Source organism: Dermochelys coriacea, chromosome 3, assembly GCF_009764565.3.
Source record: "Dermochelys coriacea isolate rDerCor1 chromosome 3, rDerCor1.pri.v4, whole genome shotgun sequence".
Lineage (NCBI taxonomy): Eukaryota > Metazoa > Chordata > Testudines > Dermochelyidae > Dermochelys > Dermochelys coriacea.
The window spans coordinates 160,433,432-160,459,972 of NC_050070.1; the positions used below are offsets into that span (position 1 = coordinate 160,433,432).

At 42.0% G+C, this 26,541-nt stretch overlaps 1 protein-coding gene across 9 annotated transcripts in view; it reads left to right on the forward strand.

The window, feature by feature from the left end:
• The window catches only part of LBR (lamin B receptor), a 46,711-nt gene that overhangs the window by 9,387 nt on the left and 10,783 nt on the right, over positions 1-26,541 (forward strand). For 5 of the 9 annotated variants that reach the window (XR_006280218.1, XM_043511704.1, XM_038395835.2 and 2 more), the window contains exons 3-7: positions 4,973-5,161; positions 7,079-7,162; positions 7,718-7,889; positions 17,413-17,606; positions 23,076-23,130. Coding sequence is in view for 8 of the 9 variants with exons in the window: in XM_043511704.1 (XP_043367639.1) it covers positions 4,973-5,161; positions 7,079-7,162; positions 7,718-7,889; positions 17,413-17,606; positions 23,076-23,130 (694 nt within the window). In the remaining variant the exon portion in view is untranslated. Of the gene's footprint in view, positions 1-4,972; positions 5,162-7,078; positions 7,163-7,714; positions 7,890-17,412; positions 17,607-23,075; positions 23,131-26,541 lie in introns of all 9 variants that reach the window. The other 4 variants (XM_038395832.2, XM_043511700.1, XM_043511701.1 and 1 more) reach the window with 1 other exon arrangement.

Here is a 26,541-nt window from a genome sequence, read left to right on the forward strand (position 1 = left end):
CTATGATGGTGTCCCCTGAATAGATATGTGGACACAGTTGGCAACAGGCTCAGGCTCATCCCTCTCCTCCTTACTCTATGCCATGTACCTGCTTCTTGCCTCTTAAATTTGTTCAGTTGCTATTACTTGTGAATGCCTTCCTATTACTTGTGCAGGGCCTGCCTATGAGTTTCCCTTGAATGTAATATCTATGTGCTAATGCGTGAGACAGGAAGTCAACTGACAGCAGCAGAATGCTAAAACTGAATAGACACAAAGTGCTGTCAAATGCATAAAGTATACAGGGAGGAAGACATTTCCATTATAATATTAAAGATAGGAGGTACAACCTTTTTAGACGTAGTTTTTAAGTGGATGGTACTCTAAGATACTGCTTAATCTTGACCCTTACAAGCGAGCTGCAAAAGAATGGAAGGAAGTATACTTCCTTTTTTTGTGTGTGTGGTTTTTGTTTTTTTGTTGTTTTTTTGATGTGTAAAGGCTTGAAAGGTGTTTTTAAAAAAGATCTTTCAGATGGTAGGTCTAATTTTTAGATGGCAATCTTGTCTTCTGTAGTTGGCTGTGTCGCACAAGAAAAAATGGGACTCCGAATTCTCCACTAGAGATTGTAATTGTGGTTGTGTATCGTAGACTTGGATGAGGTGTTTTTTATCAGTGTGTTATCAGGTGCTTACTTCAGAGATAATTAGATGACATGATGGTAAAAATGCCTGAATCCTCTCAACGTTTCATTTTCCACCATTGGTAACTTGTGGAATAATGCTGAATTGTACTCTCTGTTGAAGTCTTAAATAGTCTAGAGTGGGTGAAAGATGAAGGAAAGGTCATTTTAATTTATAAGGAAGTTATTTAAAATAGCTGTTCAACACCAAAGAGTCAAAGGAATTATGTGAACTCTTTTTGTTCAAATGAGAATCTGTTTGTTAGGGGTTTCTTATAGCTCCTGATGAGGTTAGAATTGTTTTAGAAAGAAAAATATGTTTAAATGATAGGACGCATGCATATGAGGACGAGTGAAAACTTGTTCCGTTCAGTTTGGGGCAGGGTTGCTATCTATTCTAAACACTGCTTTTCTGAACAACAGTTAGCAATTTTGATAATGAAGGGAATAAAAATCTGCATTCCCATCATGGCTTTCACCACCACTCTTGGGACAAAAAAACTCCTCTCTTTCCTGATCCTGAAATATGTTCAGATCAGGTGAGGAGAAGGGACCAGAAATATTAACATCTCCTTGGTTGTGTCCTGAACAAGTCCTGATAAGAAAATCTAAGGTTTTTACTACTGGTCCCTTCCTAATGTCAGTTTTTTCCATAATCTTTATCACTTTTCAGTCTTGTCTAACTGGTTTGGTTTTACCCAAGTACAACAGATATACCCTGGCAATACTTTGGGACAAAGTAAAAGCGATAGGTCAAATTGTCTTGCCTCCAGATTAGGTATCTTAATTTTGTGCTAAATACTGTACAAGTGATTATTTTTTTCAGAAACTGAACAAATATCAAATGCTGTATTTTTTAAAATCTTTTATTCATCTTTTTGCCTCCTCTGTTGTCTTATGAAGAAGCAGGATTGAACTTGAGAAGCAAAACCTGAAAGCTTTAGCTTTCCTATAAAAAGAGTATTTGATACTATCAGAGTCACTGCCAACCAAAGGTTTTCCCCCTGTAAAAAACTATTTAAATGGGAAATAAGGGAGGATATTAGAATGAAAGTTTACTTTATTTTTAAAATGTTTTAACTCTCTTTGTGTGCATTTTAATACATGTTAAAAGGATTTGTTTGCTGTACGTTAGAGCCTCTGGCAACAGAACCCTGAAAACAACTTGTTTGTAAGAATAAGAAATGTAACAAACAGGATACTGCTTAAATTAACCTAAAATCTTAATCTGTTTCTCACAACAGAGCTTCACATTGGTGATTTACAGATCCTGACTTTCCTTGTGTAAACATAAATGATTTGTATGACCGCAGAACTGAGTGGGAATTTTCTCAGTCATCAGTTAGACGGCCTTGGATGCGTCTGAATAGAGTTTTGCTCCAAAGCGGTGGGGTTTTGATTTAACAAATTTGAAGCAAAATAATATTAAGTACATTGATCAAAAAAATCTAAAAAGTGAGGTCCTCTCACCCTAAAAGTCCTACCAGCCTATTTTATACTGTTTTATACTATTTTATACTGACTATCCTCCAGCTTGAGCACCTCTATTTGACTATAATTGCAGAAGCATAGCACAGGAATGAATAGCTGTGCCTTTCAAAGTAGGCAGGTCCCCAAGCCATTGAGGAGAAAATTTCCAAATAGTTCCCAAATGACTTAGACATTTCAATTTTTACTGAAAGTCAATAGGATGTAGGCCTCTAAATCACTGTGGCCTTGTCGTCATTATCAAAGATCGGTAGTTCCTTAATGCAAATTAGAAAATTGAGTTAGTGTTGGCCACCAATTTAACCTGCTAAATTGTGCGAAAGCTACAGAGTACCTTATCTTCACTAGAATTTGACCTCAAATAGCCTTACTTGAGGGAGGTAATGTCTACACTGGCAATTGAACGACAAAACTCTCTTTTTCCCCCCCCGCCCCACAAACATTTTGCTGGCGATAAGCTCGCTGGGGGTGGAAGGTTTTTGTTGGCAGGAGAGCTGACAAAGAGCGGCTAACTGCGCGACTTTTAGCGGCACGATTGTAGTGACACGGCCATGGCGCTAAAAGCTGTGTAGTGTAGACTTAGCCTTAGACATACTTTTTTCCTAGTGAAGATACAATCTTAGGTGCTTTTGAAAACTTTTCCCTTACAGTTTTATCTGTGAAAAACAATATCTTAAACTCCATCCAGAAACCAGTGTGGATCCTGAAACTTTGGTGTTCTTGATGAGAAATACTGCTTTTTAAATGGGCTGCCACATTCTGCAGCACTCTGTTTCTAGGTTGATTTAAAGTGTGTTGCCTTGTGCAAAACACACTGCAGTAATCTAATCTTGTGGTGATAAATGCAGAAGTAACAGAGTTCACATCTGAATGAAGTGGTTTCAGTCTCCTGGTCAGATATCGATGAGTCTTCCTTACCAGACCTGCTAATAAATAATTGAGCAGCAGCTGGGAATTCAACCATATTGTCACAATGCAAACTTTAACAAATAGTAGGCACACACCTTACATTAAAAGGAAGAGAATTGTTGTCATATCTCATTTTATAGTTGCGTCTCCCAGATTACGTTAGTTTTATTTTAGACTGAGGTCAAGTCTACACTGTAAACTTACATGGGTATAACTATGTCACTGAGGAATGTGAAAAATCCACATCGCTGAACAGTGCATTTATACCAATCTAACTTCTGGTGTAGACAGCATTATGTTGAGAGGAAGGCTTCTCCTGTCAATATGTTAATCCACCTCAATGAGAGGTGGTACTTCTGTCGAAGGGAAAAGCCCTCCTGTTAGTGTAGTAGCATCTTCGCAGAAGTGCAACAGCTAGGTCTCATCCGTGCCCCTAATCTCTACAATCTCAGGGAGAAGCCATCCAGCTGAACTGGTTGGACCGATGACCGTGAAATAGAGCTGGGTGGTATCAGCGTACTGCAAATACTATATTCCAGGCTTCCTCAGAGACCTGTGTACACACTGAACAGGAGAAACAAGTCAGAGTTCTGCAGAACTCCATGAGAGAGTACAGATGGCAGAAAATTTTCAAAAACTACTCTCCGCAATATCTTGAACAAGATCTCAGAAGGCAGCCTGTTTATTCCTGCTGGGATTGTTAGAAGAGTCAGTGGTATCATAGGCAGCTGACATGAACACCTTGATTTTTACTGCTGCTAGAAGGAGAATGTATTACAATGTTGTTAGTTTTCAGAGTAGCAGCCATGTTAGTCTGTATTCGCAAAAAGAAAAGGAGTACTTGTGGCACCTTAGAGACTAACAAATGTATTTGAGCATAAGCTTTCGTGAGCTACAGCTCACTTCATCGGATGCATTCGGTGGAAAATACAGTGGGGAGATTTATATACATAGAGAACGTGAAACAATGGGTGTTACCATACACACTGTAACAAGAGAGTGATCACTTAAGGTGAGCTATTACCGGCAGGAGGGAGAGTGGGGGGGGGACCTTTTGTAGTGATGATTAAGGTGGGCCATTTCCAGCAGTTGACAAGAACGTCTGAGGAACAGTGGGGGGTGGAAGGGGGAAATAAACATGGGGAAATAGTTTTACTTTGTGTAATGACCCATCCACTCCCAGTCTCTATTCAAGTCTAAGTTAATTGTATCCAGTTTGCAAATTAATTCCAATTCAGCAGTGTCTCGTTGGAGTCTGTTTTTGAAGTTTTTTTGTAGAAGAATTGCCACTTTTAGGTCTGTAATCGAGTGACCAAAGAGATTGAAGTGTTCTCTGGCTGGTTTTTGAATGTTATAATTCTTGATGTCTGATTTGTTTCCATTTATTCTTTTACGTAGAGACTGTCCAGTTTGACCAATGTACATGGCAGAGGGGCATTGCTGGCACATGATGGCATATGTCACATTGGTAGATGTTGTTAGTGAAGTCTCTGTGCTATACCCAGGTGTGCACCCAAATTTGGCAAGGCTTAATGAGACCTGAAGTAACCATATACTCAAATCTGTCTTGCCTCAGTTGCTTTGATATTAACCAGAAATGAAAGAATAGGGACTAAATCCTAATGAGATTGTCCCTCCATCTTGGTCTTATGGAATGTTAGCTGAGTAGGGAAGCTTTGCATTACCTCTGTCTCTGTTCAAATACTAGAGCTGAAAATTGACTCCCTTTGAGTCCTAAATTTACTACAAATATTTAAACATTTTTATAGGTATTAAATGTTTTCAGTGGTACAAATATATATTGAGAAATAACAGCTAAAGTTACTATGTCTAATTGTATCTTTATGACTCAACTTGTTCTTTCATTTAGCAAAAACTTTACAAATCATATTTAATGTTTCCTATTTTTTTCAGTCTGTGTCATCATTTAAACCTCGAAAAAGCAATTCTTCCTCAAGTTCTCCTTCCAGACGCAGTGGTAGCAGATCCAGATCTCGTTCTCCTGGTCGATCAGCAAAAGGCAAACGTCGTTCTTCCTCCCAAAGCAGAGAATCTAGGGATGAGAAAAAGAAAACAGTTCGGGAAACTAACTTAACTCTTCTGGTATTGGATTCATTTCTGATTGAGATCTGTCCACTTGCACTGATATGTACTATGTTCCATAAACATGTATAGTCTAAAATGACATTTTTTTTAGAGGAGTGAAAACTTTGAAGATTTGGATCTGTGGATATGGGTCTAGATTTAAAGAAAAAAATTAACAGTACTGTAAATACAGGTTGAAACAAATTTCCTTCCCAGTTGCTATTATAAGCGTAGTATTGCTTATGGTCAGGATCTGTCTGTAGAATTATGCTCAGGAAGCTCCACTTTCATTTTAACAAAATAAGTTTCCTAGCTTACATGGTTATGAAACTTGAAAATGTAAACCAAGTGTAAAGAGGATGCAGTAATACCTCCTTGAATTTGCGTAGAACTTGAAGCACTAGTTCTAAGAGGTTTGAACTGTCCCACTTATCTTAATTGTTGCTAATATTGAAATCTAAAGATGAATATCTGTGCCACACTGAAAATGTGGAGACAACATAAAGTCAAATTTAGTATCAAATGAGCAGGTGCAGCAGAATTTATTATATTTATTTTCACATTTAATTAATTAAAAATCTGTATATTAAAAATTTATCTGAAGCTGCTGCAGAAAGTTGGGATTTTGGTGCAGAATTTAGGACTAGCTTGCTGTGGAGTATATGGGGCCTTGCCTATGCATGAGAATGCATAAATGTTTTCATTATAAAAGATCATTTTCTGATAGCTTTTCACTGTCAAACTTCTGGCTTTCAAGCTGAAATTTTGCACATTTGTTCTAACCTGGAAGTGAATTTGTATTGAAAATTTTGATTAAAAATGGACTAGCCGCTTTTGAGAATGAAGATTAGCAGGGGTGACACATGTCTGCTTTTATAAGAACACTGTTTTGAAGTGCTTCAGAAGAGATGGGAACTTGAAATAAGGGTGGGACATAGGCACATTTTTAAACTAGAAACTTTCACTAATCCGTTAAAATTATTTTTCATTTGGCTGAGTTATAACTCCTTAAAAACATACTGTGGCTTGTGCTCTGTATTTTGTTTTATGATGACCTAATTTTCTAGCTTTCAGATGACTTAAAGGCCCAGGGCATAGCTTGTTGATGACATGCCCACATGCTGTGTTTCTGACTTGTGGCCCACAATTCTCCTTCTGTGCATGAGGGTCCTCATGTGCATAACAGTGGGGTTTCAACTTGCTTAAAGTTTAGGGAGCAGACATTCTGATTACTGGCATGGTAGGAGTGACTAGCTCCAGAAGAATTCATAATTTTGTTCTGTCTCCTTAGCTACAGGCAGGTTTTTCTGAGCCTCCCTGCTGTGAAGCAGAAACTGAAACCAAAAACAAAATTTTATTTGATCAGTTAGATTTTTCAAAAGCTGTGTAGCCAGACTTCAGGTTTGTCTGAAGGACATATTTGGCTCCTATTTTTACTGTGGAAAGGTATAAAGTTAAATGGCATCTTTTTGACTTGGCAGGTCTTCTCCTTTTTTGTCTCTCTCTCTCTCAGAACAAACAATTTTGGGAGAGTGAATTAGCTTGTGTAACAAAATTGTTAAATGGACACACTTTTTGTAATTGACATTTCAGTTCACTAAGTTAAGTGATTTGGGAACTGAATTCCCCCAATTCATTTTCCTGTTTTACTATTGTTATTTACTATTTTCCTACTCTTAAAGGAGTTCTCTTCCCTTTTTCCTTTAAGATGCATCCAAACAGTGGAAATTGCCTCTACTTGTTTTCAAAAAAAAGGCTGCCAGGTGCACAAAAAAATGGGGAGGGATAACAAAATACCTTCTCTATTTTTTTTTTAATTATAGTAGTCTACTGTTACAAACACTACTGTTGGTAAATTATTTTTTTAACTGTTCATTATGTACTTATTTTAATTCAATGGTCGCATTTAAAAATTCTCTTTCTTCTTCTAACTAGAAACTGAATGAGAACAACACTAGCAGGTACAATGGTGAACCTGATAGTACAGAAAGGAATGACACTTCCTACAAAATATTACAGGTAAGAGAGCTAAGAACTGTATGTCTTATGACCACAGTAAATCTGCAGCGTTACCAGAAAATAGTGTTTGTTATTAGTATGGTGCTAAGCATTTTACAGATTGGTGTGAAGATGAGATTCTGTCCTAATGGGATTATTTACTATCTAAATGGACAATGTATAAATTAAGGGGAGGGCTTTGGGATGCAACACACAGCCAAGAAGAGATTGAATAGTGAAGTTTAGCACTCATTTCACTAATGCTATGGCTGCTTTTTAAAATAATTTCTTCTAGCAGGAGAAGGTGGTCATTTAGGTTAACACTCATCTGAAGGGAGGACTAGGGCTTGTAGAATTGGAAAGGGTGGAGACAGCAGATGTGCTTATTAAGCAGAATGTTTGCCTTTTGGCTGTCTTCTCTTCTACTGCTAATATAGTTGAATACCTTTTTAACTGGGGAAAAATGCATTGTACTTCAGTGCTCAGATCTGAGTAATGTTCTCTTGATTACACCACTCTGTAGAATAAGACATAGTAATTGTTTGGTTTTTGTAACCTTTTGTTCTTTATCAGCAGAAAGTTGAATCAGAGCTAGAAATTGGGCATGTGCTTGACCAGTATACCTTACATCCAAGAAGACACAAGAAGAAGGAAGAAATATTTTTGGAAGAGAGAGTTTTTGAGACAGCAAAAACTACTGAAAAAGTATCAACACAAACAAAGGAGCTAGAGTTTGGTGGAAGAATTGGTATGTATCTTAACATTAGTGATAGTCCAGATTTATTTTTACTTGATATCACGTTGCCATTCTCAAAGATTCCCTTCTTTCCCCCCCAATTATGGTCATTCATCTGGTGCTACTGTATCTTGTTTGCCTTTGGTGACATTGATACCTCACACATGGTTCTGTTGTGACCTGCTGTGAGGCAGATGAGTGATTATCATGATCTTTCTACTGCATGTTGGGATACTCCTTGAAGTTACTAGAGTAAGTATCTTTAAATTTCATAATTTGAAAAGTCAGTTGCCTCAAACTCAGATATTCTACCTTTTGGAAAACTACTGAAGGCAAATGTACTTTACTTCAATGGAATAAGTATGATCAATTTATTTATTTTTTTTTAAAAGACAATTGGAAAATAACTGGGTTTAATGATATAAAAATAAGACGAGGAAAATTTTAGCTGAATGACGGGTGGTGAAAGATTTCTGACCATTAGTTGATTGGAATCTGGAATAGTTTACAAAGGGAAATAGTGGAGTACCATTGCTTTGGGACACTGGGTTTTCAATCTTACAGTCTTTGCCCTTTGGGGTTAAAATTAGAGAGGACAAAACTAGAAAAAAAATCCATGAAAGAAGTATTCTTGCACATAGTTCTGTGAATACAGACACCTCTAATATGACAGACACATTTTCACACAGTGCCTATGCTAACCACGACTGCCTGTTGCGTGTGGTGACTTATTTATAAATTTGTACTACTGTATGTGGACACAACCCTCGAATAAATCCCTTTATATCTATAGCTATATGGGTAACTGCTTTTATTAGCCGGTATTGGTAGGTAAGCAAGTCTAAGGGGGAAAAAAAGAGTTCAGGAGAGTTGGCACCTTTTTAAAGATATATCCCAGTGCATAGAAAAGATAGGAAGTACCGTAAAAAACAACCCTGGCATAACCAGGGGGTCTTCAATTACTTGAAGCTCAGACTCCTACAAAAAGTGGGGAAAAAAAAGTCAAATTATGGAAGATGAGAGGGGAAAAAAACACACAAGCATTAGGGACAAAATTAGAAAGGCCAAAGGCACAAAACAAGATTAAACTAGCTAAAGACATAAAGAGTAACAATAAAACATTTTACAAATACATTAGAAGCAAGATGACGACCAAGGACAAGATAGGCCCATTACTCCATGAGAAGGGAAAGACGACAACAGAAAACAATGGACAAAAGTGTTAAACACCTTTTTTGTTCCAGTTTTCATCAAATAGGTTAGCAGTGATCCGACAATTAACATAATGAACATCAGTGTAAATTGGGCAGGATCTAAGGCTAAAATAGGGAAAAACAAGTTAAGAATGAACTTTCACAGGAAAATAAGACAAATACACCTATCTATGGGTGAACACTTTTCAAAAAGCGATCACTCTGTATCAGTCCTAATCCTTAAAGGAAACCTATACAACACTTTCAAAAGATGAGCCTGGGAGCTTAAATTTATTACTCTGCTAGACATGAAGAATCATGGACTCGACAGATTGTTTTAATAAGCCATAAATCTATCTGTAATCCACTAACCCCCTTTTTTTTGTCCTATGACTGCAGAGATGTTAACAGGCCACTCTGCCTTGAATGGTTCTTTATCAGCATGTGCTACTTATGCCAAGCAAACTGTTCCACCTTGCACTTTGTTGTAATGCTGGGAGCGCCTTTCCCAGATCTGAAGAGGAGCTCTGTGTGGCTCAAAAGCTTGTCTCTCTCACCAACAGAAGTTGATCAAATAAAAGATACCACCTCACCTACCTTGTCTCTCTAACAGACATCTAAGGCCATGCCTATACTACCATTTTTGTCAGTATAACTATGTCCTTCAGGGGTGTGAAAAAAACAACAACACAGCGCTGTGCAACATAAGTTACAACAACAGAAGTGCCGATGTGGACAGTGCTATGTTGGCAGGAGAGCGTCTCTCGTTGACATAGTTACTATAGAGGCGGTTTTATTATGTTGATGCGCAAGCTCTCTTCTGTTGGTATAGAGCAGCTACATAAGTAGTTTTACAGTGGCGCAGCTGCATCAATACAGCTGTAAGCTTGCTACTGTAGACATGGCCTAACTTAGACATGTGAAATGGCTTAAGTCAGCAGGGACTGATGAAATACATCCTAGAATATTTAAGGATCTAGCTGAAGAGATCTCTGAGCCATCAGCAGTTATCATTCAGAACCTGTGGAGAATGGGAGAGATCAGAGGGCAAATATAATACCTATGAATAAAAGGGGGTATAAGAACAACCCAGGGAATTATAAACCAGTCATCTTAACTTTGGTACTTGGAAGGATAATGGAGCAAATAATCAAGTTGTGAGCACCTAGAAGATAAGGTGATAAATAACAGCCAACTTGAATTTGTCAAGAACAAATCATGTCAAACAAACCTAATATCCTTTGACGGCAACGAGCCTTGTGGATGGGAGGAAGAAGTAGATTTGATATCTCCGCTTTAATAAGGCTTTTAATTCTGTCTCACATGCCCATCTCGTAAGCAAACTAGGGAAATCTAGCCTAGACAAACGTACTATGAAGTGGGCGCACAACTGGTTGGAAAATCATAATAAGAGTATGTCTGCACTACGAAATTAGGTTGAATTTTTAGAAGTCGGATTTTTTGAAAGCGATTTTATTCAGTCCATCGTGTGTGTCCCCACTTAAGACCATTAAGTTGGCGGAGTGCATCCACAGTACCGAGGCTAGCGTCGACTTCCGGAGAGTTGCACTGTGGGTAGCTATCCCACAGTTCCCGCAGTCTCCGCCGCTCATTGGAATTCTGGGTTGAGATCCCAATGCCTGATGGGGCAAAAAACATTGTTGCGAGTGGTTCTAGATACATGTCTTCAGGTGTCGTCCCCCCCCTCCCCCCATGAAAGCAGAACATCGTTTTGCGCCTTTTTTCCTGGGTTGCCCATGCAGATGCCATACCATGGCAAGCATGGAGCCCGCTCAGCTCACCGTCACCGTACGTCTCCTGGGTGCTGGCTGACGTGGGACTGCATTGCTACGCAGCAGCTCATTGCCTTGTGGCAGCAGTTAGTGCAGTATCACGGGTAGCTGTCCTTGTCGTCTCCTGGATGTTCTTGGCCAGCCTCCGTCAGGTTGGTTGGCGCTCCTGGGCAGACATGGGTGCTCCTGGCAGACCTCAGTAAAGTCTTTCAGGGGTGCCTGCAAATAAATGGGAGTGAGGCAGGTCATTCTCTTCTTTAAATTTTGTCTAATGGAGATTCAGTCTTGCCTGGAATATTGACAGAGGGCTAGCTCAGTGGTTTGAGCATTGGCCTGCTAAACCCAGGGTTGTGAGTTCAATCCTTGAGGGGGCCATTCTGCCTCAGGCTGCTCTCCCAGCCAGCAGCACTGTCTGCTGCCAGCCTACCCCTTGCTCCTCCCTCCGTGAAAGCAACGGCCAATGATTGTTTCACGCCTTTTTCCGTGCGGGCGCCATATTGCTGTCAGCATCGTCATCCACCTGTCACTTCCGCCTCCACTCTGCTCTCCTGCTCATGCCATACCACGGCAAGCATGGAGCCCGCTCAGATCACTGTGGCAGTTGTGACCACTCTAAACACGACGCGCATTATCATGCAGTATATGCAGAACCAGAACCTGCAAAAGCGGGCAAGTAGGGTGAGGAGACTGATGAGGACATGGACACAGATTTCTCTCAAAGAATGGTCCCCGGCAATTTGGCCATCCTGGTGGCAATGGGGCAAGCTCATGCTGTGGAATGCCGATTCTGGGCCCGGGAAACAAGCACAGACTGATGGGACCGCATAGTGTTGTAGGTCTGGGATGATTCCCCATGGCTGCGAAACTTTTGTATGCATAAGGGCACTTTCATGGAACTTTGACTTGCTTTCCCCTGCCCTGAGGCGCAAGAATACCAAGATGAGAGCAGCCCTCCCAGTTGAGAAGCGAGTGGCAATAGCCCTGTGGAAGCTTGCAACGCTAGACAGCTACCGGTCAGTCGGGAATCAATTTGGAGTGGGCAAATCTACTGTGGGGGCTGCTGTGATGCAAGTAGCCAAAGCAATCAAAGATCTGCTGATATCAAGGGTAGTGACCCTGGGAAATGTGCCGGTCATAGTGGATGGCTTTGCTGCAATGGGATTCCCTAACTGTGGTGGGGCCATAGATGGAACCCATATCCCTATCTTGGCACCGGAGCACCAAGCCGGCGAGTATTTAAACTGCAAGGGGTACTTTTCAATAGTGCTGCGAGCACTGGTGGATCACAAGGGACGTTTCACCAACATCAACGTGGGATGGCCAGAAAAGGTACATGACGCTCGCATCTTCAGGAACTCTGGTCTGTTTCAAAAGCTGCAGGAAGGGACTTTCTTCCCAGACCGGAAAATAACCGTTGGGGATGTTGAAATGCCTATAGGTATCCTTGGGGACCCAGCCTACCCCTTAATGCCATGGCTCATGAAGCCATACACAGGCAGCCTGGACAATAGTCAGGAGCTGTTCAACTATAGGCTGAGCAAGTGCAGAATGGTGGTAGAATGTGCATTTGGGCGTTTAAAAGTGCGCTGGCACAGTTTACTGACTCGGTTAGACCTCAGCAAAACCAATATTCCCATCATTATTACTGCTTGCAGTGTGCTCCACAGTATCTGTGAGAGTAAGGGGGAGACGTTTATGGCGGGGTTGGAGGTTGCGGCAAATCGCCTGCCTGCTGATTACGTGCAGCCAGACACCAGGGCGGTTAGAAGAGCACAGCAGGGCGCAGTGTGCATCAGAGAAGCTTTGAAAACCAGTTTCATGACTGGCCAGGCTATGGTGTGAAAGTTCTGTTTTGTTTCTTGATGAAAACCCGCCCCCTTGGTTCACTCTTACTTCCCTGTAAGCCAACTGCCCTCCCCTCCCCACTTTGATCACTGCTTGCAGAGGCAATGAAATCATTGTTGTTTCAAATTCATGTATTTTTTTATTAATTCGTCACACAAATGGGGGGATAACTGCCAAGGTAACCTGGGAGGGGTGGGGAGGAGGGAAGGACAAGGCCATACTGCACTTCAAAACTTACTGGAATGCCAGTTTTCTGTTGCTTGGGCAGTCCTCCGGGGTGGAGTGGTTGGGTGCCCAGAGGCCCCCCACCGCGTTCTTAGGCGTCTGGGTGAGGAGGGCGGTTGGTTACCCAGGGACTGCAGTGGCGGTCTGTGCTCCTGCTGCCTTTCCTGCACCTCAACCATACACCAGAGCATATCAGTTTGATCCTTCAGTAGCCTCAGCATTGCATCCTGCCTCCTCTCATCACGCTGACCCCACCTCTCCTCTCGCTCGTCCCTCCTCTCCTCCCACTCCCTCCTGTCCTCGCGTTCATTTTGTGCTTTCCTGGACTCTGACATTGTCTGTCTCCCTCAATGCATTGTGCTGGGCTCTTTCAGTGTGGGAGGCCTGCTTGATCTCAGAACATTTCATTGCAAGTGCCGTTTTTTTCGGTATGGTGTGAGAGATCACACGCGCAGGGCCGGCGGGCAACAGAATTCGGCTTGCAGGCAGACATGGTAAGCCACAGTCTTTTGGCTTTTTTAACCTTCCTAACATGTGGGAATGGTTTCAAACAGCAGCACCCTCATTTCACATACCAAGCACCCATTGGGTTGGCCCTTTAAAATGGGTTGGCCATTTAAAAGGAGGAGCTACAGTTTTCGAGTTAACGTGCAGCAGAAACCCAACTAACACCCCTTGCTACACCCCCCCCCCCAATTCTCTGGGTTGATCGCTTCACCCCTTCCCCCACCGCGTGGCTAACAGCGGGGATGATTTCAGCCACAGGCAAACAGCCCAGCAGGAACGGCCACCTCTGAATGTCCCCTTAATAAAATTCCCATATGTCAACCAAGTGACCATGAATGATATCACTCTCCTGAGGATAACACAGAGAGATAAAGAATGGATCTTGCTTGAATGCCAGCAAACACCGGGACCATACGCTGCCATGCTTTGTTATGCAATGATTCCAGACTACGTGCTGCTGGCCTGCTGTGGTAAAGTGTCCTACCATGGAGGATGATATAAGGCTGCCCTTGCCAGAAACCTTTTGCACAGGCTTTGGGAGTACATCCAGGAGAGCTTCACTGAGATGTCCCTGCAGGATTTCCGCTCCATCCCCATACACGTTAACAGACTTTTCCAGTAGCTGTACTGGCCGCAAATGCATCCCAAGTCTTCAGGGCAAATTGATCATTAAACACGCTTGCTTTTAAATCGTATATTATATTTACAAAGGTACACTCACCAGAGGTCCCTTCTCAGCCTTCTAGGTCTGGGAAGCCCACCTTCGGTGGGTTGGGAGGTTACTAGATCCAGGGTGAGAAACAGTTCCTGGCTGTCGGGGAAAATGGTTTCTTCGCTTGCTTACTGTGCTTCAGCCTCCTCATCTTCCTCGTCCCCAAAATCCGCAACCCTGTTGCGTGAGAGTCCATTGTCTGAGTCCACACACAGGGCTGGGGTAGTTGTAGGGACACCCCCTAGAATTGCATGCAGTTCATCATAGAACCGGCATGTCTGGGGCTCTGACCCCGAGCGGCAGTTTGCCTCTCTGGTTCTTTGGTAGGCTTGTCTGAGCTCCTTAAGTTTCACGCGGCACTGCTGCGGGTCCCTGTTATGGCCTCTGTCCTTCATGCCCTTGGAGATTTTTTTTCAAATATTTTGGCATTTCGTCTTTTCGAACGGAGTTCTGATAGCACGGATTTGTCTCCCCATACAGCAATCAGATCCAGTACCTCCCGTTCGGTCCATGCTGGAGCTCTTTTGCGATTCTGGGACTGCATGGTCACCTGTGCCGAAGAGCTCTGCATGGTCATCTGTGCTGATCAGCTCGCCACACTGGCCAAACAGGAACTGAAATTTAAAAATTCGCAGGGCTTTTCTTGTCTACCTGGCCAGTGCATCTGAGTTGAGAGTGCTGTCCAGAGCAGTCACAATGGAGCACTATGGGATAGCTCCCGGATGCCAATACCGTTGAATTGCATCCACACTACCCCAAATTGGACCCAGCAAGGTCTATTTCAGCGCTAATCCACTCATCGGGGAGGAGTACAGAAACCGGTTTTAAGAGCCCTTAAAGTCAGGAAAAAATGGCTTCGTAGTGTGGACGGGTGCAGGGCTAAACCAATCTAACGCTGCTAAATCCGACCTAAACTCGCAGTGTAGACCAGGGCTCAGAATAGTTATCAGTGGTTCACAGTCAAGCTGGAAGAGCATATAGAGTGGGGTCCTGCAGGAATCTGTCCTGGGTTTGGTTCTATTTAATATCTTTTCAAACGATTTGGATAATAGCATAGAGAATAACGCTTATAAAATATATGGACGATAGCAAGCTAGGAGGGGTTTGGAAGTGCTTTGGAGGACAGGATTAGAATTAAAAATTATCTTGACAAACTGGAGAAATGGTCTAAAATAAACAGGATGAAATTCAAGAAGGACAAATGCAAAGTACTATACTTGGGAAGGAATAATCTATTGCACTGTAGCAGGATTTCAGACTGTTGGGGGAGAATGCCCCCTTTTGGTGAATGTGGCTTCTCATAGTAAGAGTGGCGAGACCTAGCAGACAGATTAGGGAGCTTCCCTTTGTGGGGGCTAGAAGCTAGAGTCTATGGGGCTGCCCTTGGCCTCAGGGCTGTGGGGCCTAGTGTTAGGCTAGGGGGACCTGGGCCCACCCTACTCTACCAGGTCCCAGCCCAGTGCCCTGTAGAACCTGTAGACCTGGCTTAGGTCCCTCGATCAATAAACATGTTCCCTGGGCCACTTCATACCGTTTGTCCTGGATCCTGTAGTTCCTTCAGAGGTAGCGGCCTTCCATCTCCTGCATTCTTTGTGGTTGACTGGGGTCTTGGTGTGGATTCAGTGCTTTCAGGCTCTGCAGGCTGGAGTTCTAGCAGCTCCCTGGTAGGAGCCTGCAGCATGCATCTGCTTTCTTCCTCAGTCAGCCCTGATTGAGCTGAGCTGCCACCTTATATATTGCTTCCAACTGGAGTATGCCCAGTGTGGGCGTGGGCTCCTGACCCCAAAGTGCGTGGTTAACCCTTGCGGGGCTAGTGTAGGGTTGGCACACCCCCTCACATGTGTACATACAAAATGGGAAATTACTGTGTAGGTAGGAGTACTGTAGAAAACAATCTGGATGTTATAGTGGATCACAAGCTTAATATGAGTCAACACTGTAATACTGTTGAGAGTGGGGGAAAAAAGGCAAACATCATTGTGCTATGTACTAGCAGGAGTGTTGTAAGCAAAACATGAGCAGTAATTTTTCCATTCTATTCAGCAGTGATAAGGCCTTCACTGGAGTACTGTGTTCAGTTCTGGGCACCACACTTCAGAGACAGTCCAGAGGAGAGCAACATAAATGTTTAAAGGTCTAGAAAACAAGACCTGCAAGGAAAGACACAAAAAATTGGGTTAGTTAAGTCTGGAGAAAAGAAGGTTGAGGGGGATACAACTGTCTTCAAGTATGTAAAAGGGTTGTTATAAAAAGAGGGGTGATAAGTTGTTTTCCCTATCCACTGAGGACAGGCCAAGAAGTAATGGGCATAAACTGCAGTAAGGAGACTTAGGTTAGACATTGGGCAAACGTCCTAACTGTAAAGGTAGTTAAGGATTAGAATGAATTACCAAGGGAAGTTGTGGAATCTCTGTCATTGGAGGTATTTTATAAACAGGTTAGGCCCAACACCTGTCAGGGATATTATAGATAATACTTAGTCCTGCCTCATCTATGGACTAGATGACTTATTGAGGTCCTCTCCAATCCTACCTTTCTATGATTCTATTTTTTGTCTTTTGATTAGTCAAACAGGGCAAGCAAGATAATCTGTCTCCACTGGCACTGGATCTAATATTCTAAATTTCAGAGCACCTTCAGCTGCTCTCCTTAAAGAGTCTAGATGAAAACAAAGTGATCTTAAAATTACACTGATCTAATTACATTGAACCTAGTTTAAATTAAAAAAACAAATACACTGACCAACTTCACAACTGGTTGAGTTGGCAGTTTTAAGATTCCCTGTCTTAAAGGTTTGGAATTCTTTGTTTATAATGGTCTGTTTCTAGAGGAAGTTTTGCTCTAATCAGCAACACCAATTTATAGAAATGCCAGGTGAGATAATTTATATGTGGTTTTACATTATAGAATTTTTTTTACCACCCTCTTTCTGGTATTAAGGTAACTCTAGAGTGCATGGTTTGTTTACAGAAATCCTTTTTTTTAAAAAACAAATAAACTATGTAGCATGGTATTATTATTTATTTTTAATTGGCACTTATTTAGGATGACTTTTTCACTTGTGGCTAACACAACCATTGTAAACACATGGTGGTAATCTTTGGTAGCATTACATGCAATTGTTTGTTTTATCAAATAAGTGTTTATCCTGTTATGAAATAATGTATGGGTTTATTAATCTACAGATTGAGAATTGCTGTTCTAATGGGATGTTTTTATTTTCCAAGTTTCTCTTACTTTTGTGTGGTTTTTATTTACAGGGGCCTTTTGCATGATATTTTTCCTGCCTGCCACTGTATTTTATTTGCTGTTGAAGTGCAAACAGGAAGACCCTAGTGTTATGAACTTCCCTCCTTTGCCAGCATTTGATAGTTTATGGGAGACCAGAGTGTTCGGTGTCTTTCTTCTGTGGTTCTTTCTTCAAGCTCTGTTTTCCTTACTGCCAGTTGGAAAGGTAAACTTCTAGTAGTAAATGTGTTCTGGAGGGTTTTGTGGGCTGGGCTGAAAGCTTTGATTCCATTATTTGAAATACTGTTAATTAACCAATAACTATATGTTTATCAATACTATATTGGAATATAACTACTTCAGATTTGTTGAAAGCTTAAATTACACAACTGCCACCTTGAAAACCCTTGCTGCCAAAAGTCTGATTTCTGGTCACATATCCCAGTACCTTCAATATACTATACAGTAACCATTTATCATTTAGGGATCATGTAGTAAAATGGACTTGATGCACTGATAGAATCGTAGAAGAATGACATATGGCAACTTTTGAGCATATACATTTTTACCAGCTTCTGTTACTGAGTTTCTATATAGTTCCACCGCTACGTCAAATAGAAGAGAGTATTTACTTCAAGATATGAGCTTCATTGTTGGGAAGTTGCTAGCTCAGGAAGTCATTCCTAACCATCCCACTCCTACACATGTACGCACGATTGGACAGCTACATTATATTGTTCTTTACCCTTTCTCTGAAGCATCAGATATTGCCCACTTCTGGAAGAAAGAATACAAAAGTAGGTAACAGTTGGTCTAGTGTGGAATGGCAATTTCTATACAAGTCGGCAATCCTTTAGTTTGACTGTTTAAAATGGAGAGGATCTGTCATTGGACTCGTCATTGATTCTACTCTGGGAAACAGAAGCTTCTGACTTCGTAACACTTGTGTTAAAATTGCCACCTCCCGCTTTCTTCAGACATAAATTTCACTGAGATTTCAGACACCCATGCTTATAGAAGTTCCTTGAAAGTTTATATAAACATAGCTAAGGTTTGTATTTCTGTCTTTCTCTTCCTGTTAACTTTCCTTGCCCTCCAAATAATATTTGAAAGAATGCTTTTTAGGGACTTGGTCTACTTGAGATCTAGTCAATTAAAAAAATTAAAAACCCCTCTTCTGGCCTTCAAACAATCCCCTATCCTCACTAAGCTCATCATCAGAAGCAAGCTCCCCACAGACTAGGCCACACCAACTCAAAACAGCACCAGACCCTATCAGAGCAACAGATGCAAAACCTGCAGACATGTCTGCATTGCTACGATGATCAACACCCACCACAGCACACTTTTCAAGATTTATGGGTCCTACACATGTCTATCACATCCAGCGCATCAAATGCCCCAAACAACTATGCAGGTGAAACCAGACAATCACTATAGTCTCGAATGAACTTACACAGAAAGATGATAAAAGACAAAAACATCATGTTACCTGGGGTGGACGCTTCAAAAAGCGATAATTCCATATCTGACCTATCAGTCCTTATCCTCAAAGGAAACTTGCATAACACCTTCAAAAGATGAGCGTGGGAACTTAAATTTATAACTCTGCTAGACACTAAAAATGTAGACTAAACAGAGAGAGTGCTTTTATGGCTCATTACAACAATTGGTTATGCACCTTACTGCCTGCTAACTTTTAATTGTGCACTTCATTTTAAGTGGTCTATAGCATGTGCTGTAGGGTGATGTCATGGCAGGGTCTACCGTAGACCATCAAATCAGGATGACTAGGTGGATGGGATGAAGCATTTCTTGAACAACAGAAATATGCAGAACAAGACTTGGTAGTAATTGTAGACTTTAACTACCCAGAAATTTGTCTGAAAAGTAAAACGGCAAAACATAATTTCTAATAAGTATTAGGAATATGTTGGGGATAAATTTGTTTCAGAAAGTGTAGGAAATAACTAGGGGGACAACAATTTTAGATTTGATTCTGACCAACAGGGAGAAATTGGTAGCAAATCTGAAGGTGGAAGACATTTTGGGTAAAAGTGATCATGAAATGATAAATTTCATGATTCTGTAGAAAGGAAGGTGTGAGAGCAGGAGAGGAACAATGGACTTCAAAAAGCAGACTTTAACAAACTTAGAGAACTGGTAGGTAAGATTTCATGGGAAGAAAAATTAAGGGAAATAGGATTTTAGTATTGTCGGCTCTTTCTCAAGAAGACAATATTAAAGATACAACTGTAAACTATTCCCAATGTGAAGGAAAGATAGGGAGAATAGTAAGAGGCCAGCATGGCTTCATCAGGAGCTCTTCAATTACCTAAAAATCAAAAAAGTCTTACACAAAATGGAAACATGGACAAATTGCTAAGGAGTACAAAGAATAGCACAAGCATTATACACAATAGTACAAACAATAGGGACAAAGTCAGAAGGACTGAGGCACAAAATGAGTTATACCTAGCAAGGGTCATAAAAGGCAGTAAGAAATTCTTTAAATACATTAGGAACAAGGGGAAAAACAAAGGAAAGTATAGGCCCATTACTTAGTGGGGAAGAATTGCTAATAACTGATATCAAGATGGCTGAGGTGTTTAATGCCTATTTTGCTTCAGTCCTCACTAAAAACTTTAATGGTGACCAGATACTCAACAGAATTAATATTAACAAGAGGGAAGGAATGCAAGCCAAAAAAAAGCACAGGTTAAAGAATAATTAGAGAAGTTAGATGTATTCAAGTCAGCAGGGCCTGATGAAATTCATTTTAGAGTACTTGAGGAACTAATTGAAGCAATCTTGGAACCATTAGTCATCATCTTTGAGAACTCCCAGGGATCACATAATGTCCCAGAGGCCTGCAGAGAGGCAACAAAGAGGACCCAGGAAATTATAGACCAGTCAGCCTAAGTTTGATATCTGAAAAAATACTGGAACAAATTATCAAAAAAATTAGTTTTGTAAGTATTTACAGTATAATATGGTTATAAGGAATAGCCAACATAAATTTATCAAGAACAAATCATGCCAATCCAACTTAGTTTTCTTCTTTAACAGGGTTAGTGGCCTAGTGGATGGCGGGGTTGAGGGGAGAAGTAGAGACATGATATATCTTGATTTTTAGTAAGGCTTTTGACACAGTCCCATGTAATTCTCATAAGCAAACTAGGGAAATGAGGTCTTGATGAAATTGCACTAAGGTAGGGTACACAAGTGGTTGAAAGACCATACTCAAAAAGAAGTTATCAGTGATTCGCTGCCAAACTGGAAGGGCATATCTAGTGGGGTTCCACATGGGTCAGTCCTGGGTCCAGTTCTAGTCAATATTTTCATTAATGACATGTATAATGGAGCATAGAGTATGCTTATACAATCTTCAGATGACACCACACCAGGAAGGGATTGCAGCACTTGGGAGGACAGGCTTAGAATTCAAAAGGACCTTGACAAATTGGAGAATTGGTTTGAAATGAACAAGATGAAATTCACTAGAGACAAATGTAAAGTACTTCATTTCAGAAGGAAAAATATTGCATCACTGCAAAATGGGGAATAACTGGTTATGTGGTAGTACACCTCTACCCCGATATAATGCAGTCCTCGGAGACAAAAAAAAATCTCACTGCGTTGTAGGTGAGACCGCATTATATCGAACTTGCTTTGCAAGTTCCTCCGCCCTCCCCCGGGTCCTTGTTCCCTGACCGCCCCTTCCAGAGACCCCCGTCCCTGACAGGTGCTCACTGGCAGTGGCGGGAAGTGGAGTAACGCAGCCCCAGCCCGCTCCACTCTGCCACCTCCCAGCTGCGGCGCTCCGCTTCTCGCCACCAGTGAGTGCGGGGAGGTTGGGGAAAGGATGCCCTCTGCACTCACTGGAGGCGGGAAATGGAGCGATGCAGCCCCAGCCCGCTCCGCTTTCCTTGCCCCAGCCCCAGCCATGTCGCTGGGGCGGGGGTTGGGGAAAGGTCCCGCACTCACCTCTGGTGGAAGCGGAGTGCCGCGGCTGGGAGCTGGCAGAGTAGAGCGGGCTGGGGCTGGGCTGCTCCACTTCCCCCGCCGCCTGTGAGTGCGGGGGGGATCCTTCCCCCAAGCCCCCTCCCCCGAGTGATATGGCTGGGGCGAGGGAAGCGAAGCGGTCTGCTCCCGGCCCCCCGCTAATTCCCTGGACCACTCTGGGACTGCAGAGCCTCCAAAAGTGGACCCCCTCCACACTTCCTGCCTCCCAGACAGTGCGGGGGAGCCCCTGACTGCCCCCAAGACCCTCTGCCCCTTATCCAACCTCTCCAGCCCGGCCCCCTTAACACGCTGCTCAGAGCAGCGTGTCGGAGCATTACTGCTTTGTATGCAAACCCGCGTTATATCAAGTCGCGTTATAAAGGGGTAGAGATGTACATCTGAAAAGGGATTTGGGGGATATAGTGGATCACAAATTTGAATATGTGATGCAGTTGCAAAAAAAGGTAAATATTCTGGGGTAGATTAACAGTAGTGTTATATATTAGCCATAGGAGGTAATTATCCCACTCTATTCAGCACTGGTGAGACCTCACCTGGAGCAGTGTGTCCAATTCTGGGTGCCACACTTTAGGAAAAATGTGGAGAAATTGGAGAGACTCCAGAAGAGAGCAACAAAAATTATTAAAAGTTTGGAAAACCTGATCTATAAGGAAAGGTTAAAAAAAAAACTGGGCATGTTTAGTCTTGAGAAAAGACTGAGATGTTGACCTGGTAAGTCTTCAAATATGTTACGGGCTGTTATAAAGAGGACAGTAATCAATTGTTCTCCATGGCCACTGAAGGTAGGATAAGAAATAATCATCGTAATCTGCAGCAGTGGAAGATTTAGGTTAGATATTAGGAAAAACTTCCTAACTATAAGGGTAGTTGGTAGTTGCTGGAATAGGCTTCCAAGGGAGCTTGTGGAATCCCCATCATTTGGAGGCTTTTAAAAACTGTTTGGACCAACACCTGTCAAAGATATTTTAGGTTTACTTAGTCTTTAGTGTTGCCTCAGTGGTGTGCGTGGGACTTGATGACTTCTTGCAGTCCCTTCCCACCCAACATTTCTGTGGTTGTGTGTGTGAACCCTTAAGTATGCTTTAATCTGTCTCAACTTGTATTTAGCTCATAGATTCTGGTTACCTTCCCCAGACCTGAAGAAGAGTTCTGTGTAGCTCAAAAGTTTGTCTCCTCCATGAACAGAAGTTGGTCCAGTAAAAGATATTACCTCACCTACCTTGTCTCTATTTAAAAAAAAAAAAAAAAAAAAGAGTGAAAAGTAGTTTCAGGTATTGAACCTGCTCCTGACTCCCCTTGTAAACCACATTTTCCTATTTTATTTTCCCTTTTTTAAATGACCCTCCCTACTCTGTGTGGGGAAAATACAAAATAAATGGGAAGCTTACTGAAGGGAAGCTGACATTATACTTTGCATTTGACAATACTTTCTATAAACTAATTAAGTGATGGGGAGAATAGACTTGCTAGCTTTCATTTTTTAATGATCTCAGCTGTTGCTAGTTATTACAGAAGGAACACAAATTTTAGAAAAGAGTAAGATTTTCAAGTTGATGGCATGCCTCTAGTTGACTATCATGACTGAACTTCTGTCATGTTGGCAAATGAAATTTGTTTGAATCAAGTTTTTAAAAAAAATCAACTAGTCTTTTATCCTTTCTCTTCTAAGGTTGTAGAAGGAATGCCACTTTTGAATGGAAGAAGACTACAGTACAGAATAAATGGTAAGTGTGTTCAATAGTCTCCTTTGAAATTTGTCTAATCTGTGACGCTCAGTTTTAATTAACTCAGTGACGCAGGTTAATTAAAATGCACGTTGTGTAGTAATAGTGGGGAAAAGTTAGATGTTCTGTGAATGTTTTTTTGCTTTGGGGTGTTGCTTTTGTATGTTGGCTTGTTGGGGGCACACATTCTCCAATGTCCGATCGGTTTGAAGCTGTGCAACACGAATAAAGTGATCATTGGGCTAACTCAAGTCAGTTTTTATTATTACATTTGGTGATTCCATGTCCATGCCCACATTTTTCTTAAAATCACTCCTAATGTAACTAAAAACAGGAGAGGCTATATTATCTCCTGTTTTTCTTGGTCTGTTATATTTCCTAGCATACTCTGGAGGCTGCTAAGTAATTGCATAGCTATGGAGACCTACTGTTTTGTTGCATCTGTCCTTGTCCATAGAAACAAAATTTTGTGTGTGTGTGTGTGTGTTTTTTTGTTCCGATAACTCCAAGATGCTCAGTATATTGAGCAGTTTGTAGCTCAAGTAACTTCTCATGGTGATCCCTTCATAAATACTATGGAGTTTTGTGCAGTTTGCAGCTTTTGAAGGATATGCACATTACACAGTTGGGCTCATTGCTTCCCTCCATCCCCCCCCAGAAGCTCCCTATGTGCCACCCACCTATACCCTTCCATTTCAGGCACTCCTTACACGCTCCCTACAACTCCCTACAATTCCCTTCCTCACCCCTTCCTTAATGCTGGGGGCTGTGTGTTGTCCATTCCCCACTCCACCATATGCCAGGGAGACTGCCAGTCTCCTGGCCCAGAGGTTCTGTTAGCTTCATTACTCCCCCCATACCAGAGTCACTTAATCTCCCCTCATGCTGGGGCTGTATGCATGCCCTCTGTCCTTCCATTGTTGTTGTTTGTAATTTTTCTGTCTGGAGGGAAGTTATTCAGGGTGTCATACATTAAACTCTGTTGGGAAGATGGGCATAGCTGAATTAGCAGTATTGTGCTGAAAAGCATTATTGGGTGCTATCAACCAGTTATTTGATCTACAGATAATTGCACAGGTGCTTGAAGCAGTTGGTCTGCTAAACAGAGGATAGAGGTGTGTCCCTTTTCCCCCTCTCTTGGTTTTCCGATTTTCCCTAAAATCAATAAGGTTCTGGCTACTGATGCCCAGAATATTCCCTGATATTTTAGAATTAACTGAATGTGGCATTCAACAGTTAATGTGTTTAAAGCGGTAGAGGAATGTTATCAAGTTGAGTACATGCCCTCGCAAGCTCGGACAATAATAGAGCAAAACTTTGAAAATAGAATAGCCATACAAAAATACATATGGAGAGTAGGTATTCTGTGCACTCTCTCCTTTGTCGCTATTTATTCTTTCTGGACCAAAGGTTTCCCTTCCATTATTCAAACTTATCCAGCAGAGTGAATGATCACAGGGTCCTACCACCCCCAAGCCCAGCTATGACTCTTACACCAAGGCCTGTGGCAGTTGCAGCACACAAGGGACTCTGGCTCCCCTCTATCTTGGGCTTCAGGTAACAAGTCTGTTCCTGCCTGCTTTCTTACCTGGCATGCAATGTTTAGAGCTCAAGTTCTTGCTCTCACCTTTCCACTTCAAATAAGCAATTCATCCTATAGGATCTCTTAACCCAACTCTGGCCTCATTCTCCTCAATGCTTTCACATCCCCTGTCCCTCCAAGGACAAGAAGTGCTTCAAAAGGGCCCTCCCATGTTTCTGCTGGGCAGCTCTGCATGCTTCAGCACTCTGTCCCCTTAACACTATAGAGTAGTGTTCAGAAGATCCTCTTGTGCTGAGCAACACAACACACTGCTCGCGAAAGAAAGTTTTTCTTACTGTTGAGAAAACAAAACTGATGTCCAAACCTGTACCTTTTCTGTTCAGGTTCTTATACTGCACCATCATCATGTATCGAGCACCTTTCAGTACTGCTTTAAAAAGTTGAGACAGGTCTAGTAAATGTCAACTAGTGTTGTAGCCATATCGATCCTAGGCTATTTTTATATATATGAAAAATATCAAATATCTTGGGATCGACATGGCTACATATGCTGGGACTGGCATGGCTACAACAACACTGCATGTAACTAGCATCTGTTCTGTGGTTTTTATCCTTTTTGTTTTTATTTTTCCCTAGTGGAAAATTAAAAAAGACATTTTTGTGTGTGTGTGTGTGTGTGTGTGAGAGAGAGAGAGAGAGAGAGAGAGAGAGAGAGGAGATCTATGTGTCTTTTATTATTAAGGTAAGATTGAAGAGGTATGTGTGTGCATGTGGGATGGAAAGCAGCAAAGCCTGTGGTTTGGTTTAGTTTCTATGGGAAAGCACATTCCTGGATCTCCCAAAAGATTTTTATCTCCTACACAACTGAGCTTTTAGCCCTGTGGTGAATATGTTGCCAGAGGATGATAGTTGTAGATGGTGATCCTTGTCCTGGAGCTTTAGGTGACTTATTTGATAATCCAAGTCCAGATTATTACTTGTCTTGAAGAAAAGTACTGAAGTCTTGAATTTGATGCAATATTCTATGGTGAGCCAGTGAAGTGAATAGATAGGTTACCCTCAAGCACATCAAACCTATGCTGCTGAGGGGGGGGCTGCTGCATTTTGTATTAACTGTAGGCCAGGTAGACTGTATTGCTGTAGTCCTATTGTGTGTTGCTGAAAACCAAGTCATTATGCGACCCTAGCCAGCTGGAGGTGGTAAAATTCATTACTCATAGACATTGCTATGTTGAGAGCTTAGCATAAACCTGGAATCCAGGGTCAGTTCTAAACTGTACACTGGCTTGATCAGTTGTGGGTATGGACCTTCAACCAGAGGAGACTGTGGCTGAAAACTCCTAAAAAAAAATCTTTTCTTCTTCCAGCCAGCATGACCTCTGCTTGGCTTGTTACATGCATGTTGCTATGCCTGTACATCAGGGGTGGTCAACCTGTGGCTCTGGAGCCACATGCGGCTCTTCAGAAGTTAATATGCGGCTCCTTGTAAATGCATCGACTTGGGGGCTGAAGCTACAGGCACCAACTTTCCAGTGTGGCCAGGGGGTGTTCACTGCTCAACCCCTGGCTCTGCCACAGGCCCTGTCCCCACTCTACTTCTTCCACCTCTCCTCTGAGCCTGCTATAACCTCGCGCTCTCTCCCCACCCCCGAGCCTCCTGCACACCACAAAACAGCTAATCGGGAGTTGCGGGGAGGGAGGGCAAGGCACTGATTGGTGGGGCTGCCGGCGGGTGGGAGGCGCTGGGGCAGGAGCTGATGTGTGGACTGCTGACATATTACTGTGGCTCTTTGGCAATGTACATTGGTAAATTCTGGCTCCTTCTCAGGCTCAGGTTGGCCACCCCTCCTGTACATGGAAGCCCTGAT